The 15,393-nt window shown below is 54.8% G+C and overlaps 3 protein-coding genes across 5 annotated transcripts in view; 1 reads left to right on the top strand and 2 right to left on the bottom strand.

The window, feature by feature from the left end:
• The first annotated feature begins 2,357 nt into the window (after positions 1 to 2,357).
• Positions 2,358 to 11,515, top strand: PPP2R5B (protein phosphatase 2 regulatory subunit B'beta). Of its 2 annotated transcripts, none has more exons than XM_069566544.1 (14): positions 2,358 to 3,082; positions 3,544 to 4,016; positions 4,800 to 4,996; positions 5,570 to 5,671; positions 5,831 to 5,923; positions 6,050 to 6,180; positions 7,323 to 7,382; positions 7,486 to 7,594; positions 8,130 to 8,183; positions 8,491 to 8,541; positions 8,665 to 8,784; positions 9,614 to 9,741; positions 10,008 to 10,109; positions 10,733 to 11,515. In XM_069566544.1, the coding sequence occupies exons 2-14, from the start codon at positions 3,818 to 3,820 to the stop codon at positions 10,875 to 10,877; spliced, it is 1,491 nt and encodes a 496-aa protein (XP_069422645.1). In that variant the 5' UTR covers positions 2,358 to 3,082; positions 3,544 to 3,817; the 3' UTR covers positions 10,878 to 11,515. The 2 variants fall into 2 exon arrangements, with proteins under 2 accessions (XP_069422645.1, XP_069422646.1); XM_069566545.1 differs by having other exon boundaries at positions 2,723 to 3,082; positions 3,931 to 4,016.
• On the bottom strand, positions 11,513 to 15,021 carry GPHA2 (glycoprotein hormone subunit alpha 2). Its single transcript, XM_069566551.1, has 4 exons — positions 12,788 to 15,021; positions 12,283 to 12,385; positions 11,938 to 12,122; positions 11,513 to 11,826 (listed from the first exon to the last, which is right to left on the bottom strand). The coding sequence occupies exons 2-4, from the start codon at positions 12,383 to 12,385 to the stop codon at positions 11,725 to 11,727; spliced, it is 390 nt and encodes a 129-aa protein (XP_069422652.1). The 5' UTR covers positions 12,788 to 15,021; the 3' UTR covers positions 11,513 to 11,724.
• MAJIN (membrane anchored junction protein) overlaps positions 14,688 to 15,393 on the bottom strand; it is a 45,953-nt gene continuing 45,247 nt past the window's right edge. For both annotated transcript variants that reach the window (XM_069566549.1, XM_069566550.1), the window contains one exon: positions 14,688 to 15,021. In XM_069566549.1, the coding sequence (XP_069422650.1) occupies positions 14,976 to 15,021 (46 nt within the window). In that variant the 3' untranslated portion in view covers positions 14,688 to 14,975. The remainder of the gene's footprint in view (positions 15,022 to 15,393) is intronic.

Below are 15,393 nucleotides of genomic sequence, written 5' to 3' on the forward strand. Positions count from 1 at the left end.
TCTGCCTTTTCTAAATCTACCTTGAACATCTGGAAGGTCTCAGTTCACACAATGTTGAAGCCTAACTTGAAGGATTTTGAGCGTTACCTTGCTGGGATGTGAAATGAGAACAATTGTGTGGTAGTGTGAACATTCTTTTGCATTGCCCTTCTTTGGGATTGGAATGAAAACTGACCTTTTCCAGTCCTGTGGCCACTGTTGAGTTTTCCAAATCTGCTGACATATTGAGTGCAGTACTTTAACAGCATCATCTTTTAGGATTTGAAATAGCTCAGCTGGAATTCCATCACCTCCACTAGCTTTGTTCATAGTAATGCTTCCTAAGGCCCATTTGATTTCACACTCCAAGATGTCTGGCTCTAGGTGAGTGATCACACCATTGTGAACCTTTCATCTTGCAAAACTGATATTCTATACTCGTTAAACAGCAACACCAAACTGAGTGAGTTTTGCGGTGTGTTAATGATATCTCGGAGAAGGCAATGGCACCCCACTCCAGTACTCTTGCCTGGAAAATCCCACGGACAGAGGAGCCTGGTGGGCTGCAGTCCATGGCGTCACAAAGAGTCGGACACGACTTCACTTTCACTTTCACGCATTGGAGAAGGAAATAGCAACCCATTCCAGTGTTCTTGCCTGGAGAATCCCAGGGATGGGGGAGCCTGGTGGGCTACCGTCCATGGGGTCACACAGAGTCGGACACGACTGAAGCGACTTAGCAGCAGCAGCAATGATATCTCAGTAAAAATTATTTAAAAAATAATTTTCAGGCTTCCCTGGTGGCTAGTGCTAAAGAAACTCCCTGCCAATGCAGGAGACATCAGTTCAATCCCTGATTCAGGAAGGTTCCACAGGCCTTGGAGCAACTAAGCCCTGTGCGCCACAACTATCGAGCCTGTGCGCTAGAGCCTGGAAGCCACAACCGCTGAGCCCGTGTGTGTGCCACAACTACTGAAGCCCTTGCTCTAGAGTCCGTGCTCCACAACAAGAGAAGCCACCACAATAAGAAGCTCTTGCACTTAAACTGTTAATAGAGAGTAGTCCCTGCTTGCAACAACTAAATAAAAGCCTGCACAGCAATGAAGACCCAGAACAACCGAAAATAAATATTTAAAAATTATTTTTAAAGTCTTCTTCAACTCTCCAATAGCCATGTGATATTGTGTCTATTTTGAAATGCAGTTCAAAGGCTATTTCTTGCAGGAAATCTTATGTGTGTCTTCTGCTCTTCAGTGCCCCAGTCCTCAATCTGAGGGTTGTACAAAGCACCAGCCTTCCATGGCCACTCTGGCCTGGAGACCCTCAGAGTCCAGAGCACTGGGCCCGGGACCTCGGCTGGGGGTCTGGAGCTCATGAGCTCCTGACTTAGGCTGGGAGGTGGGAGTCCCGGATTTTGATGGCAGGATATGTAACCTTGGGCAAAGCACTTCTCTTCTCCACTCCTCAGGGTCCTCATCTGGTTGTAGAAGGCTTGGTGGGCCTCCCCTTCCCCAGCTTTTTCTGTAGGGTTGTTGCAGAAGCTTCATCTCCTGAGCCTGGGAGGTGGGCAAGGGGGAAAGTATGGGCTTCTATTTGACAGATGAGGCCACAAGGGCCAGACAGACAAGACCTACCGAGCAAAGGATTCTGCCCTGGATCTCAGCCTGGCTAAACTGCGGCATTTGCTTTTTATTGCTCCGGTAGGTGGGCACCCTTTGGGCACCCAGGCTCCGTCTGCAGCAGGCAAGGTGGCTGGGTGGTTCCAAGGCAGCAGAGTGGCCAACAAGGCCTAGGGTAGGGTGAGGAAGACTCTGAAAAGGACCCCAGCCCCTCCCTGACTTCATCGCCAGGTTCCATTGCCCATTCTTGGTGCTCCATGGACTAGTTGTTCATTTGGGAGGAACTTCTGGGTGGAGATTTCACAGTATAGGGTAGGGGATGGAGTCCAGGAGAATGAAGGGTGTTGGGGTCCAGGGTGCTAGGAAAGGGGCCCAGGACTACAAACCGGGAACTTTTGGCAGGAATGCCAAACTCCTGGAATTCCACCTGTGCCTTGGAGTCCCTGCAGCAGGGTTTTGAACAAGAGACCCCAAGAGCACATCTTAGGTCCCAGAGAGGCTGGGAGTTCCATCCAGAGAGGCTAGCTTGCTGGGGTGGTGTGGCAGCATCAGGGAGCATCTCCAGCTCTGATGCTTTGCCACTCCTAGGCTGGCCCTTTAAATCCAGACCATGATGTCACCTTAGACAGCAAGGGAGGGGAGGGGGACTGCAGGCTGAGGAAGGACTTCATTTCCCAGCAGCCTTGGGGGGTACCACACCCCTCCCAGCAGGCACTGACTCACTGCAGACTATTAACCAGTCCAGTGCCATTTTCTACTGGGGTTTTAAAAAGTGTCCAGCCAGTTTGGAGTGAAAGTGACATTCCCTTGTGGGTTGAATGCCTGGGGCACAGATGGAGCAGGGCAAATCTTTGGGTGTGTCAGAGGATTGGGCCTCTTGCCCCCAGCTTCCTGGTGCAGACTCCTGAGTCTTCCTCTCTCCGTATACATTCCCTTCCAGAGCCCAGGAGCCCAGCCCCAGTTGGACCCCGTCCCACTCTGCTTCAGTCTTGTCCCCCCTGGTGCCCGCAGGGATTACCCCTTCAGTCAGGCAGCCGCTTTAATTGGTGCAGGGACTACATCTCCCAGCTGCCCCCGGCGGGAACTTCCTGACGCAGCCCCCCTCCCCCGCCCCCCAAACCCGCGGGGATGTGCGGGCCGACTGGGGGAGGTGACTTGATGTCATCGTGAGAAGCTGGGCGGCGGGTGCCGGTGCGCACAGAGCCGGGGCTCCCGCGGTGCCGCGCGGGTCGGATCCCGCGACTTGAGGAGAGGTCTGCGCGCTGCCCCGGCCAGCCCGGAGCCCGCCGGGCGCCCGCGCCCCGACTCGGGGCTGAGTTGGGGGCATGCTCCGGCCCCCCCGGAGCTGGAGAGAGAACCCAGGAGCGCCGCCGCCCAGCGCCAGCTCCCCGAACCGGACCGCTGCGAAGGAGCCCTGAGCAGCTGCTCCCCTCCCCACAGACAGCCCCTGGAGGGCCCGTGACCTAAGTCTGAGCGTCAGAGAAGTGAGTGTGCCCCCATTGGGAGGCAGATGAGATTTGGGGGTGAGGAAGGAGAAACTGAGTTTGGGGAGGGCGCCGGGTTGTAGGAGAGGGGTGGCATGGGGATAGGGCCCCCATTCCTGGAAGAGTCCCTGGTGACCCTGATTAGTGGAGCAGGAACGGGGTCCCCATTCTGTTAGGGGCCAGGGATGAGGGCCAAGGTCCCCATTCTAGATAGGGTCTGGCTTGGGGGAGAGGCCCTATTTTGAGGGGGTTGTTTTAGAGCCTGGGGCCTTTATGTCTGGGAGAAGGGAGGCACCTGCACCTCGTTTAGGGTCTGGGCCAGGGTCGGAGGGCAGGAAGACAGGCTGTCAGCGGCAGCCCCACAGGCTGTCAGCGGCAGCCCCACAGGCTGTCCTGAAAGAACTGACAGCCTCTCTGTCTCTTTCTTGCCGGCCTCTCTGCCCTGACTTCTTTTTCAAAAGAGCCAGGCTGGGAACCCTAGCTGGACTCTTCGGACCCTCAGGAAGGACCTGAAACCTGAGCCATCCTCCTGTCTACTGTGCTTGCCCCCCAGGACTGGGCAGTTGCCAAAGGTCCTGGGGGGGGCCCAGGACTGTGGTTGTGCCCACCCCATCCCCCTCGCCTCCCGCAGCGCACAGGATGGGCCCAAGTTAGTCAACCCAGCCTCATAAAGCATCCTGCAGCCCCAGAGGGAACCTCAGGGGCTCTGAAGGCTTGACCCACCGCCTAGCCGCCATGGAGACGAAGCTGCCCCCAGCGAGTACCCCCACCAGCCCCTCTTCCCCGGGGCTGTCCCCTGTGCCCCCACCCGACAAGGTGGACGGCTTCTCCCGCCGTTCCCTCCGCAGGGCCCGGCCCCGGCGGTCCCACAGCTCCTCTCAGTTCCGCTATCAGAGCAACCAGCAAGAACTCACTCCACTGCCCCTGCTCAAAGGTGAGCCCGGCTGCTGGCCGTGAGGGGACCTGAGTCCTGGAGTGGGCCAGCGAGCCTTGGGGGTGGGGGAGTGAGAAGCAGCTGGCAGCTGTGATCCGACGGAGTCTGGATGGCCCCTTCCGAGCAAGGGACTCCACCACCTGAGCTGACCCCCACCCCCCAGCCCTCTCGCTCTCTGTGCTGACGCATGGCCTGACTGGCCTGTCATCCTTGGAGGTGGGGCATCTGGAGGTGGTGCCACCCTGGGGGGCAGACCGGGGCTAAGGGTGGGGCCTACAGCCTGGGTTCCAGGAAGCCACAAGCAGCCTGGCTGCTGCCAGGGTCCTGGAGCAGGTGCTCAGCATGGCTCCCTGCAATTGTGGTGTTGTCCCCCCACCTCTGGGTACAGGGCCCCACTAGCTGAGGCAGAGGGCACCCGAGAGACTCCTAGTCCTGGCTCTTCTCCCCACTTCTGGCTCTTAGAACAGAGTGCTACCTAGGAGAGGGAGGCCATGGCTGTTGGGGGCACCTGTGGAAGGCCCAGGTGTCCAGGGTCTGTAACCATGCTTTCCAATCAGGCCGTCGTGTTCTCTGGGCCTCAGTTAGGATGAAGAGATGAAGCTCCTTTACCTCACAAGAATGGAGGATGGGACTGAAGTGGTTTACTTTCTGCAAGGAGTGGGAGATGGCCCAGAAGCATGGGGCATGGGGGCAGAGAAGCCTGCCCTAGGGATTAGGAAGGCTCACCCCTGCCCAGAGCTGCAGCAGCTGGGGCCCAGGCTCAGACCCCTCCTCCCTCCCCAGATGTGCCAGCCTCTGAGCTGCATGAACTGCTGAGCCGGAAGCTGGCCCAGTGTGGGGTGATGTTTGACTTCTTGGACTGTGTGGCCGACCTGAAGGGGAAGGAGGTGAAGCGGGCGGCACTCAATGAGCTGGTGGAGTGCGTGGGGAGCACCCGGGGGGTCCTAATTGAGCCTGTCTACCCAGACATCATCCGCATGGTGAGCACCTTGGTGCGCATGGGAACCCTACTGCCTGCCCGCGGAGCTCCCGGGCAGAGAATAAACCCATGCCCTTTGGCTTGGCCTTAGGGCCCGTGTCTCCCACCTGACCCGTCTCCCAGCCCCACTCCTGCCCAGCACCCGGCCAGTGTAGGTCCCTCAGTGCCTCCTGGACTTGTCCCACCCTGCCCTTTTGCTTGCGCTCTCCTGAGGCCTGGTGTGCCTTCCTTGTGCCATGGCCTGGCTCATCTGCTGCTTCTTCCATGAAGCCTCTCTCAGTATTCAAACTAGAAATCTCCCTTCCGCTGCTTAGAAGGTCCATCGACCTTACCATTTTCCATCTCGTCTTCCCTGCTGGACTGCACCTGCTAGAGGGTGGGGATGTGTCTCATCTGCCCCTCAGTCCCCAACTGCAAGCCCAGGTCTTCCATGAACTAGATGTTCAGGCAGTGATTGCAAAGGAGGGAACTGCTTGCTGAGGCAGGTACTGAGGCCCGTTAGACTTTGGATGAGGGATGTCCTAGCTTCTGCCTCAGAGGGTTCTTCCTTAAAGAACCCTGACCTGCCCCTCAGATCTCAGTGAATATCTTTCGGACGCTGCCGCCCAGTGAGAACCCTGAATTTGACCCTGAAGAGGATGAGCCCAATCTTGAGCCTTCATGGCCACATCTTCAGGTAGGAGGACTGGGGAAGACAGGGATATGAGTTTCAGAAGAGACCCGAGGAGGGGGTAGAGGGTCTCCTGAGATCCTGGACTGTTGGCTGAGGGCCACAGGGCAGGATGAAGGGGGAGGCAGTTCCTGAACTCACCGTGTCGTCTGTCCCCTCCTCCAGCTGGTATATGAGTTTTTCCTGCGTTTCTTGGAGAGCCCAGACTTCCAGCCCTCTGTGGCCAAGAGATATGTGGATCAAAAGTTTGTCTTGATGGTGAAGTGGGGAACCCAGGCTGGGTGGTATCATGGGGCAGGGGCAGGCTCTCTGTGGGGGCATGGGGATAGGATGGGAGTAGCCTGGCTTGGTCTCTTTCCTAACCCCTGATCCCGGCTCCCACAGCTCCTGGAGCTGTTTGATAGTGAGGACCCCCGGGAGCGTGAGTACCTCAAGACCATCTTGCACCGGGTCTACGGCAAGTTCCTGGGGCTCCGGGCCTACATCCGCAAACAGTGCAGCCATATCTTCCTCCGGTGGGTGCCTGCTGCCTGCCCTGCTGAAACCTCTGGAGGGAGTGGGGAGAGCTGTAGGAAGAAGACAGAGGCAAAGGCTTCTGGGCTAGGGGACCCTGTAGAACTATGGCTTATTGAGTTTTTTCTTGGCAGCATGTACTGCTACCAGTAGTACTGCTTATACAAATCCTGTGAGATCAACAGAGAAAGGTATTTATTTCCGATTTACAGATGAGAAAATACAGGCTGAGAGATGAAATGGTTTTCAGGGACTAGGTCAGTTCAGGGGGTCTAGGATCTAAATCTTTTGATCTTTGTTGTACCAGGCCATAGGACCCCAAAAAAGGGATTCTTTCTGTAAATATGTATTGAGCACCAATGCCTACTTGGCATCAGAGGCCCATATGGCCTTTTAGTTGAGACTGGCTCTCGAGCTCGATGGCCTGTGTTTGAGTTTGGTTCAACTATTTGGGTGAATTTGGGCAAAATATTTAAGCTTTTTCCTAGCTTCCTCGTCTCTAGAATGGGAATGATAACTATACTAACACAGAGTTGTCAAGATGAAATGAGGCAATGCCTTCGCTCCCTATAGCTCCTGGACGAAGGCTAGAACTCTGAAACCTTAGCTCTTATTGTTATTAGCTACGAAATAGGTGAGGAATGATCCCTGTCCTCCAGGAGCTCAGGGTATTAGATCCCTTGCTTATTAATTTTAGGGCAAGTTTGACTGAGCTGCTGAGCCCTGATTTCTTCATTTGTGTAATGAATCTAATAAGCTCTACCTCTTGGGATAGTTTTGAGAAATACGTAGCCCAGAATAGACACTCTGTCATTCTTTCGGTTGATTGGCATGAAGAGTGAAGGATTCAGGCTGAGTGCCTGTAGACTGGATGGGACCAGGTAATGAGAGTTAAGGTCTGGCAGACAATGCTTCACAGAAGAGAGGTTTGAGCAGGGACCCAGAGTAGCGGTGGTGGCTGGGCTGAGAGGGTGATACAGAAGTGGGTGTGGATCTCAGTGGGCCTGGTTTGGTGTTTGGGGAAGAGAGCACAGCCTCTGGGTTAATATGCAGGGCTGGGGTGGGTAGGCAAGGTGGTTGAGAGGAGGGTTGGGCCTGCTCCAATTGCCTTGAACTCTTGTGCATCCTTCTCTTCCTCTCAAAGGTTCATCTATGAATTCGAGCATTTCAATGGCGTTGCTGAGCTGCTGGAGATCTTAGGAAGGTGACTCTCTCTGGGCCTCAGCTGGAGCATCTGGAGGACTCTGGGAGGAGGGACGGAGGCCCAGTCACCCCAGCCCTCTGCATCTCTTGTGTCCCCTCCTCAGCATCATCAATGGCTTTGCCTTGCCCCTGAAGACAGAGCACAAGCAGTTCCTGGTTCGAGTCCTGATCCCCCTGCACTCTGTCAAGTCGCTGTCTGTCTTCCATGCCCAGGTGAGGCCCAGGCCTGGCCCGGCCACAGTGGAGAGGGCCTGAGGGTCAGGGCAGCCACCGACTGGCAGGGTTAGCCTGACACTCTGACTCCAGGCACTTGAAAACATGAACTCATGGGATCCTCTCTCACCTTTTTCTTGACTAATTCTCTTCCGTCTACCTTAGAGAATCCCCACGATCCTTTCAGGCCGGTCTTAGACATCAGCTCTCTGAAGGCTTCCCAGCCCCCTCCCTCTTAACTTGCTCTGGGCAGGCTTAGGCTCTCCTCTTTCTATATTCCCGTAGATCATGATACAGATTGTGGTTATGGAACCTTTTATAAAATTTATAAGGATTGGTTTGCTGAATATTTCCCCTGTAGGGTCATTATTGTGTCCCTACACATCAAACACGGTGCCTGGTATCTCCTAGGTGGTCCGTAAATGCTTGGTGAATGAGTGAAGAGTAAATGAGCAAATATCTGGTGTCCTCTCCTGACCCCTGTCCTCCTTCTCTCTGCCTACCCCTCCACCACCCTACCCCCGCTCCCTTACAGCTGGCATACTGTGTGGTGCAGTTCCTGGAGAAAGATGCAACCCTGACAGAGCATGTGAGTACCTCTGGTGTGTGTGTTAAATTGCTTCAGTCTTGTCCGACTCTTTGTGGCCCTATAGACTGTAGCCCGCCAGGCTTCTCTGTGCTTGGGATTCTCCAGGCAAGAATACTGGAGTGGGTTGTCGTGCCCTCCTCCAAGGGATCTTCCCAACCCAGGGATTGAACCCACGTCTTGTGCGTCTCCTGCATTGCAGGTGGATTCTTTACCACTGAGCCACCAGGGAAGCCCTCAAGTACCTCTGGTGGGGGAGGCAACCTGGTGTCCTGGCAGGCCTGACTCCTTTCTGCCTCAACTCCCACAGGTGATCCGGGGGCTGCTCAAATACTGGCCAAAAACCTGTACCCAGAAAGAGGTATGAAGGAGGGCTCTGGTGTCCACTGCAGGGAGGCTGGGAAGGCTTGGCTTCCCGAAGGCAGTTGGGTGTATGTCGGGGGAGATGGGAACCGTCGCCCCTGTGTCCCTGCCCCCACCCCAGGTGATGTTTCTGGGGGAGATGGAGGAGATTCTGGATGTTATCGAGCCCTCGCAGTTCGTGAAGATCCAGGAGCCCCTCTTCAAGCAGGTGGCCCGCTGTGTGTCCAGCCCCCACTTCCAGGTACAGGTGGGGACAGGTGGGGTGAGAGCCAGGGTATGGACTGGAAGGTTGGCAGGTTGACCTCACACAGCTTCCTCTGCCCTCAGTTTCTCCTCTGGACCTTCCTGGGTCTGATAATGTGGAGATGCTGAACTCAGGGTCAGGAGACCTCCCAGTGGCTGAGGAGATTTGAGCAAATCACTTCACCACTCTGAGTTGGATTAAGCTTCCTTATCTGTAGAATGGGCCGCCTGGGTGGAGAGGAGAACTGAAGAGATGGTAGCATAAGCACATCTGGTAACCTGAAATGGATGTTTACCAAGTGTCCATGAATGGGATGGATGGTTGTCTTCACTTTCCCCCTTTCTTAGTGGCCTTAAATTTCATTGGCCTCACAGAGACCAGCAAGGCTTCCCCACTCCATCCAGGCTGGATGTAACCAGTGTTCTCCTACATGTGTGTGCAGACTTTCGTTTTTATAAGCCGTAACCTGGTGGTTGTCAATTTTTCCTCACAGTGACTCTGGCACTTCAGTTTACTAAATACCTCATATAATTCTTATAACAGCCATATGGAGGTAGCTATTATTAGCCCCAATTTACAGATTTGAAAACTGAGGCTGAGGGGTAAATTGCCTTTCCCAAAGCCATGTGGCCAGTGTGTAGTGGAGCCAGGATTCACTTGACTCCAAATCCAGTGTTCTTTGCACCTCACCATGTTGGTCAGATGAACCCTGAAGATGGGGTATAAGGAGGACAGCGTGCCCTGGGTCTGGGGCTGGGTCTGATTCCAGGACAGGCACCTGCAGGGAAGCCACTGAGGCGCTTACTCTGCCATCTCGCTGCCCCAGGTTGCAGAGCGGGCTCTGTATTTCTGGAACAATGAGTATATCCTGAGCCTCATTGAGGACAATTGCCACACTGTGCTGCCTGCTGTGTTTGGGACCCTCTACCAAGTCTCCAAGGAGCACTGGAATCAGTGAGTGGCCAGGCTTTGACCTGATCCACAGAGGCTGGGGCAGGGCCAGCCAGTCCAGAACTGGGGTTACTCCTGGCTGGAGAGGATCAGGGAAGGCATCTGAAGGTGGTGGAGGGGTGGTGAAAGGGGAAGGAGAAGGGTAGTGCTTGTGGTGTTCAGGGCTGCAAGCTGTGTTTGGGACACAGAGATAGGCAGAATGCTGGAGTGGGAGGTGGGACCCAACTGAAATTGCTCTCATCTCTCACCTCGTCCTTGTCCCTGCCAAGAACCATTGTGTCTCTGATCTACAATGTGCTCAAGACCTTCATGGAGATGAATGGGAAGCTGTTTGATGAGCTCACGGCCTCCTACAAGCTGGAAAAGCAGCAGTGAGTGCTGAGAGGCTGGGCGTGGAGGGAGAGGGGAGAAACGCAGGAAAAGGACCAGCTCCTAAGGGTTGGAGGGAACCTAAAAGGATAACCCATATCCCATCTGGTCAGATGTTTAAAGTCTCTCCCTATGGTTTTGTCACATGCTGGGCCATCTGTGCCCAGCTTTCCACTGCATCCTCCAATTATCCTCCCAAGTACTTCCTCCTAGTATGGAGGTTACTGGTGGCTCAGTGGTAAAGAATCTGCCTGCCAATGCAGGAGATGCAGGTTTGATCCCTGGGTCAGACAGATCCCCTGGAGGAGGAAACAGCTACCCATTCCAGTATTCTTGCCTGGAAAATCCCATGCATAGGGAAGCCTGGTGCGCTATAGTCCATGGGGTCACAAAAGAGTTGGACATGACTTAGCAACTAAACAACATAACAGCCCTTCAGGCGGGGCCTCTCAGGGCCAGGCTGATCCATCTACTCCATGACCATGGGCTGGGACCCGTCTCTCCTCGGTGTTTTCTCCCCAAGTGGAAGATTCCCACTGAGTCTCTTTGCAGGTGGGGTGGTGGTGAGGGAGTTAGATTGCAGCTGGAGCTCCAGGAAGGGAACTGCCTCTCCCTCTCTCCCCAGGGAGCAGCAGAAGGCCCGGGAACGTCAGGAGCTGTGGCAAGGCCTGGAGGAGCTACGGCTACGCCGGTTACAGGGGACCCAGGGGGCCAAAGAGGCCCCGCTCCAGCGGCTTACACCCCAGGTCACCGGTGGAGGTCAGAGCTAAAGATCCCCAGAAGGGGAGGAGCTAAACCCAGAGCTATCAGTCCCTCCACCCTCCCTCCTGCCCAGGGGCCTAGAGAGGTACACACCTGCTCCTGGCCTTGCCAGTGGGGGCTTGGAGGGCTCCCTGCCTGGCCCAGCGTGGGCAGTTTCCTCTGGGGGGAGAGGAGAGATGGTGGTCCTGGCAACAGAATTCTCAGGCTCTCCTGGCAGGACTGGACCAGGGTGCGCTTGATCAGGAAGTGGCCATCGGGGACTGCCCTGCCCCACAAAGCTGGGCTCCAGACTGCAGGCAGGTTCCCACCCCCCTCTCCCAGCCTAGGGCAAGGGGACGCAGCCCCTCGCCTGCCCCACCTTGTGCCAGCGCGAGGTCCTTCCTCACCCCACCATGGGATCCATGGTCTATTTATTCTCCCCCAGCTCCCCTGCAACACAGACATTATCCTGGGCCCGGGGCACTCTCCTCCCCTCTCCTCCCTGGCCCTGTACATCCTTGTCCCCTTTTTATTTATTGGGCAGGGGGAGGGGTAAGGGCATAGGCAGAAGATTCCCTGTGTCCTGGGACAAGGGGGGTGGTCACAGTAACTGTGGTCTGTTCCCCTTTCCATGGCTGGGGGTAGATTTAATAAAGAGAGAAACTCACGATCTGCTTGCTTTATTTAGGGGTAGGGACACGGGGGAGGTGAACTGATGAAGGACTGGCTCGGAAGCTAGGCAGAGGTGGGGAAGAGGCAGAAACCCCCCTCTTTTCAGAGGGTTGGACCTGTCATCTTTACTGAGGTTCAGGATACGTGGGCTACACTCCGACGCTAAACCCTGTGACCAGGGGGCGGGGAAGCGGGGAGGAAGGGCTAGTAGCGAGAGAGGCGGCACATGTCACACTGGCAGGCCCTGGCCGTGAAGACCTCCAGCTCCTCCTTCCGGCTCCCCCCACAGCGCAGCTGCACCTTCACCTGTGGGAGAGGTGGGCGTCTGCTCCAAGCTCCTTTCTTAGGCCATCTTAGGTCCCTGCCTTCTCTGTCTCCGCAACCCCAACGAGCCACTGCCGAGCTCAGCCCCCTCACCTTCCTCAGGCCGCTGATGGTACAGCACTGAGACACGGAGGTGATGTTATGTCGATAACCACTGGCCACCAGCACGGAGTACCGGGAAGGGAAGGCGCTGGACTCGCAGTGGCCCACACAGGCCTGTGCCACATGGGAGCCCTGGCAGGTGCCTTGGCGGTCACTTCGCACCGTCACGTTGAAGGCTAGGAGACAGGGGAGTGGTAGATGGTGCCTTGGCGAAGGCTTGCCCAGCACCTGCCACCTGAGCCTCACTGGGTCCCTCAAGGGTGCTGCTTGCCCCGGCTTGGTCCGATCCATCCGCTCTTTGCCCCCACCCCGCTCTCTGCTCCCAGAGTCACTTACGGTGCAAGTAGCAGCCTGGGATGGCGGCCTGTCGCCTCTGGCCTTCAGTGACCGCCAGGAGCAGCAGGCAGAGGAGCAGGATTTGGGGGGACGCCATGGGCATCTGAAACACAGAGGGTGGATAGATGTTTCTATGTGGGTGTGCAGGTGTGGGGGAGGAGCTTTTTACATGCTGCAGCCTCTGGGTGAATGAGCCGGGGCTAGGCTGGTCTGTCTGACTGTGGTGAGGCATGCCTTAGGGGCTGTCTTTTCCTCGTGTGTGCCTTTGGGTGTATGTGTATATGCATGTATGTGTGTACTCATCCTCTCTGGATGGGTGTGAGTGTGAGCAGCTGTCCCAGAGTGACTCGCGTGTCAGCCCACTGCAGTGATTCTCCCCAGGAATCTCCTCCACCATCTGGAGCACAAACCTCTGCCTCCCTCCACCTGCCCCATCTGGGCCTGCAGGACCCTTAGCTATAGCCCCCAGGCCCTCCCGGGGCTCTTGCTGCCTTAGTGAGCTCACCGCTTCTGAATGGATTGGTGAATGGCTCCTCTTGCCTCCTGCTGGTCTCCAGACGGTGCTGGCTCTCCGAGTATTTATTCGCCATCATCCTGGAGCCACGCCTTCTTGGAGATCAGCTTTCAGGCCTGCCTCTCTTCTGCCCGAAGCCTCACAGCAAAACCACCTGGGAGATCCTGCTCTTCTCTGAGGTGTGGTCCTCAGAGAGTGGTTTCTGCTTTCCAGCTCTCCTAGGGCTGCCTGTGGCCCAGTGCTGGGGAAGTGAGGTGTAGAGAGGCCAGGACCTGGCAGAGGGGGCAGTGTGTATACGCTTGCAGAGAGAGGGCTCTGGACTGGGCTGAGTTGTGGCCACCTGGATTCTCTTCTTTGCTGTGTGACCTCAGGCAGGACACTTCTGTTTAGGGCTTTGCCAGCCCAACCTTAAAGTGATTAAACCCAGCCCTGCCTATCTCTTTTACCCACTGCAAAGGTAAGGGTGGAGAGGAGATTCTTACGGCCAAGGGAGGTGATAGCATCTCACTGATGATATCAGTGGGGATACCCTGAGAGGTGCTTCATGGCAGAGCCAGAGGAGAGTGGGGCAGGGGGTTCTAAGTTCGTTTCAGAGCTTCACTTTCACTGTCAAGCGGATGATTTCTCATTCTGGGGGTCATCTACAGGGTGGGGTTCCCCCTAGTTCCTGGAATAACAGGGACCCGACACTTGGAAGAGCCTGAAGCCATCAACCCCAGCAGATCCAATCATTTAGTCCAGCCCTGGCTCTGGTGTTGCAGGTGGAGGCAACTAAGGTTCAAAGAAGGAAATTTACTGAAGGTCACACAGCTAGTTCATGGCAGGGCTGATCTGGAACCCAAATCTGCTGTTCATGCATGGTGCTAAATTATACCTGGGGCGAGAATGTGGCAAGTTAGAAAAAGACCCCTCATCAGCGAGAGCCACAGGGGCTGGGGCAGGGGAGAAATCAGAAGGAAGCCAGTGCTAACTCTGGCCCTGCACACCCCAGGGCTATAGTCTCACTGACCTGCTCAGAGAAGCAGAGCCAACCACACAGACAGCCAGAGCTGGAAGGCACTTGAGAGCTCATCAAATCCTACCCTTTGATTTTCCAGATGAGAAAATAAGAACCAGAAAGGAAAGTGACGTTGCCAAGGGTTCATTGTAAGCCTGGAAGTCAGAATGGCACTACTCAGATCTCCAGACTCTGGAGCTGAGCCTCTGGACAGATTTGTAAAGCAGGCTGTGTTTGGGACAGGAGGGCAAAGGCTGTAAACACAACTTGTCCCTAGTCCTCCAGTCCTCACGCAGAGTGACTTCCCCTTCAGTCCTTCTCCCCTCAGGTCCCAGGCCCTTCAGTGGCCCACCTTATCTGTCCTCCTCACCTAAAGGAAAGGTATCAGAACAAGGGGTCTCCAAGAGACCCCTTTAGCAGTCCAGCCCTAACTTTTCCATTTACCATGAGACACTTCCAGCATGACAGATAATCAGCTCTGTTCAAAGAGTAGGAGTAACAAGCGCTCATTACCTTACAAAGTGGCCTATTCTAATACTGGTCATCTCTACAGCTAAAAAATGCCTCTAACCTACACTGACTTCAAGTTAATCCAGTAAACTGGTCTGCATTACTGTCAAAAGCCAAAGGAGTAGCTAGATGAGAAGAATTTATCTACGAAGAGACTGTATTTTGGGGCCAAATGGGGTGAACTGACAAGACATGATTTCTTGAGGGGCAGCAGGGCTCAGGACATGGAGTCTTGCGAGACCCCATTCTCTAACCCGGCCAGGAGAGTTGAAGAGTTGAGGTCAAGTACAGACTCCACCTACCCAAAGTGTTCTGTCAACAAGTGGATCCCTATATCTTGAGAAAAGAGTTTGCTCTCTCTCTACCCCCACTAAAATTCAGTCATTAAGTCTTCAGAAATAATTTATTGTCATTAGAAATCAAAGTGCCAGAGATGAAAGACCCAACTGGCCCACTGGGCAGTAAAATTCTCAGACTAGAGCATTTTAGAAACTTACATTCTTAGTGATTTAAATTGGGTGAGGACACTCCTTTGTAAAGAGGCAAATGAAAGGACAAACCCACAAGAGGACTCAGGGAGTCTGGGGCTTTCGTTCTCCATGACAGGAACGTCATAAGCAGAGAGTGGAGTGGGAAGGGTCACTGCCCCTCTCACTGCTGCACTTAGGAGGCTCACTGGCTGCTCTTTCTGAAGAAATACCTAAACGGGAAGAGAGAGCTGCAGAAGGAGAGCGGAGCAGGTTGAGACTCCAGAGGTCCGGTTCCCGTCTCCCAGGTCCCATTAGGGCTCTATCACTAGCTCGGGCATTTTGGCTCTGAGACCACTGACTGGAAATTCAAGTCTGAAACAGCATTTGAAAAGGTACCCAAGTTAAATTATACTCTGGAAGTATAAGCAAAGAACAATAGCAATGGGATGGCTGAGCTCTAGACAGATGAAGGGATTTGTTTTGTACTCTGCAAAAAGGACTCTGAAGACAGAGCCTAGGTTCAGAGAGAAGAATGGAACTATTTTAGTAATGAAATCAACTAAATAACCCAAACACAATAAGAATGGTTGTTGTCCAAGTAACATTTGGGATATCAGATT

Source organism: Ovis canadensis, chromosome 21 (genome assembly GCF_042477335.2).
Source record: "Ovis canadensis isolate MfBH-ARS-UI-01 breed Bighorn chromosome 21, ARS-UI_OviCan_v2, whole genome shotgun sequence".
NCBI lineage: Eukaryota > Metazoa > Chordata > Mammalia > Artiodactyla > Bovidae > Ovis > Ovis canadensis.